The sequence below is a fragment of the Fulmarus glacialis genome, unplaced genomic scaffold (assembly GCF_000690835.1).
Source record: "Fulmarus glacialis isolate BGI_N327 unplaced genomic scaffold, ASM69083v1 scaffold8397, whole genome shotgun sequence".
NCBI classification, from domain to species: Eukaryota; Metazoa; Chordata; class Aves; order Procellariiformes; family Procellariidae; genus Fulmarus; species Fulmarus glacialis.
In genome coordinates, this window is record NW_009225029.1 from 2,880 (window position 1) to 3,114 (window position 235).

The window sequence follows — 235 nt, forward strand, 5'->3', positions numbered from 1 at the left end:
TACATGTATTTTATACATGTGTTTTAATTCAAATATGTTTTCTTTTTTCCTCCCTTCCCACCTTCTTCTGTTTAAGTAAGAAGAAAAATGACCTAAGCACCATCCAGCCTTTGTGACCAAGGGCAGGAGCAGGAGTAAGGCTGCCAGGAGGATGGCGCTGCCTGGAAGCGTACGGAGGCAGCCTGCAAACAGAGGCCTTGTGTCCCATTGCACCCACCATCATATTGTTGTTTTG

General features: G+C 45.5%; 1 protein-coding gene across 1 annotated transcript in view; it reads left to right on the top strand.

Annotated features, from left to right (window-relative positions):
• The first annotated feature begins 85 nt into the window (after positions 1-85).
• The window catches only part of SLC37A3 (solute carrier family 37, member 3), a 19,328-nt gene continuing 19,178 nt past the window's right edge, over positions 86-235 (top strand). The window contains exon 1 of the mRNA XM_009582340.1: positions 86-234. Coding sequence (XP_009580635.1) covers positions 152-234 — 83 coding nt within the window. The 5' untranslated portion in view covers positions 86-151. The remainder of the gene's footprint in view (position 235) is intronic.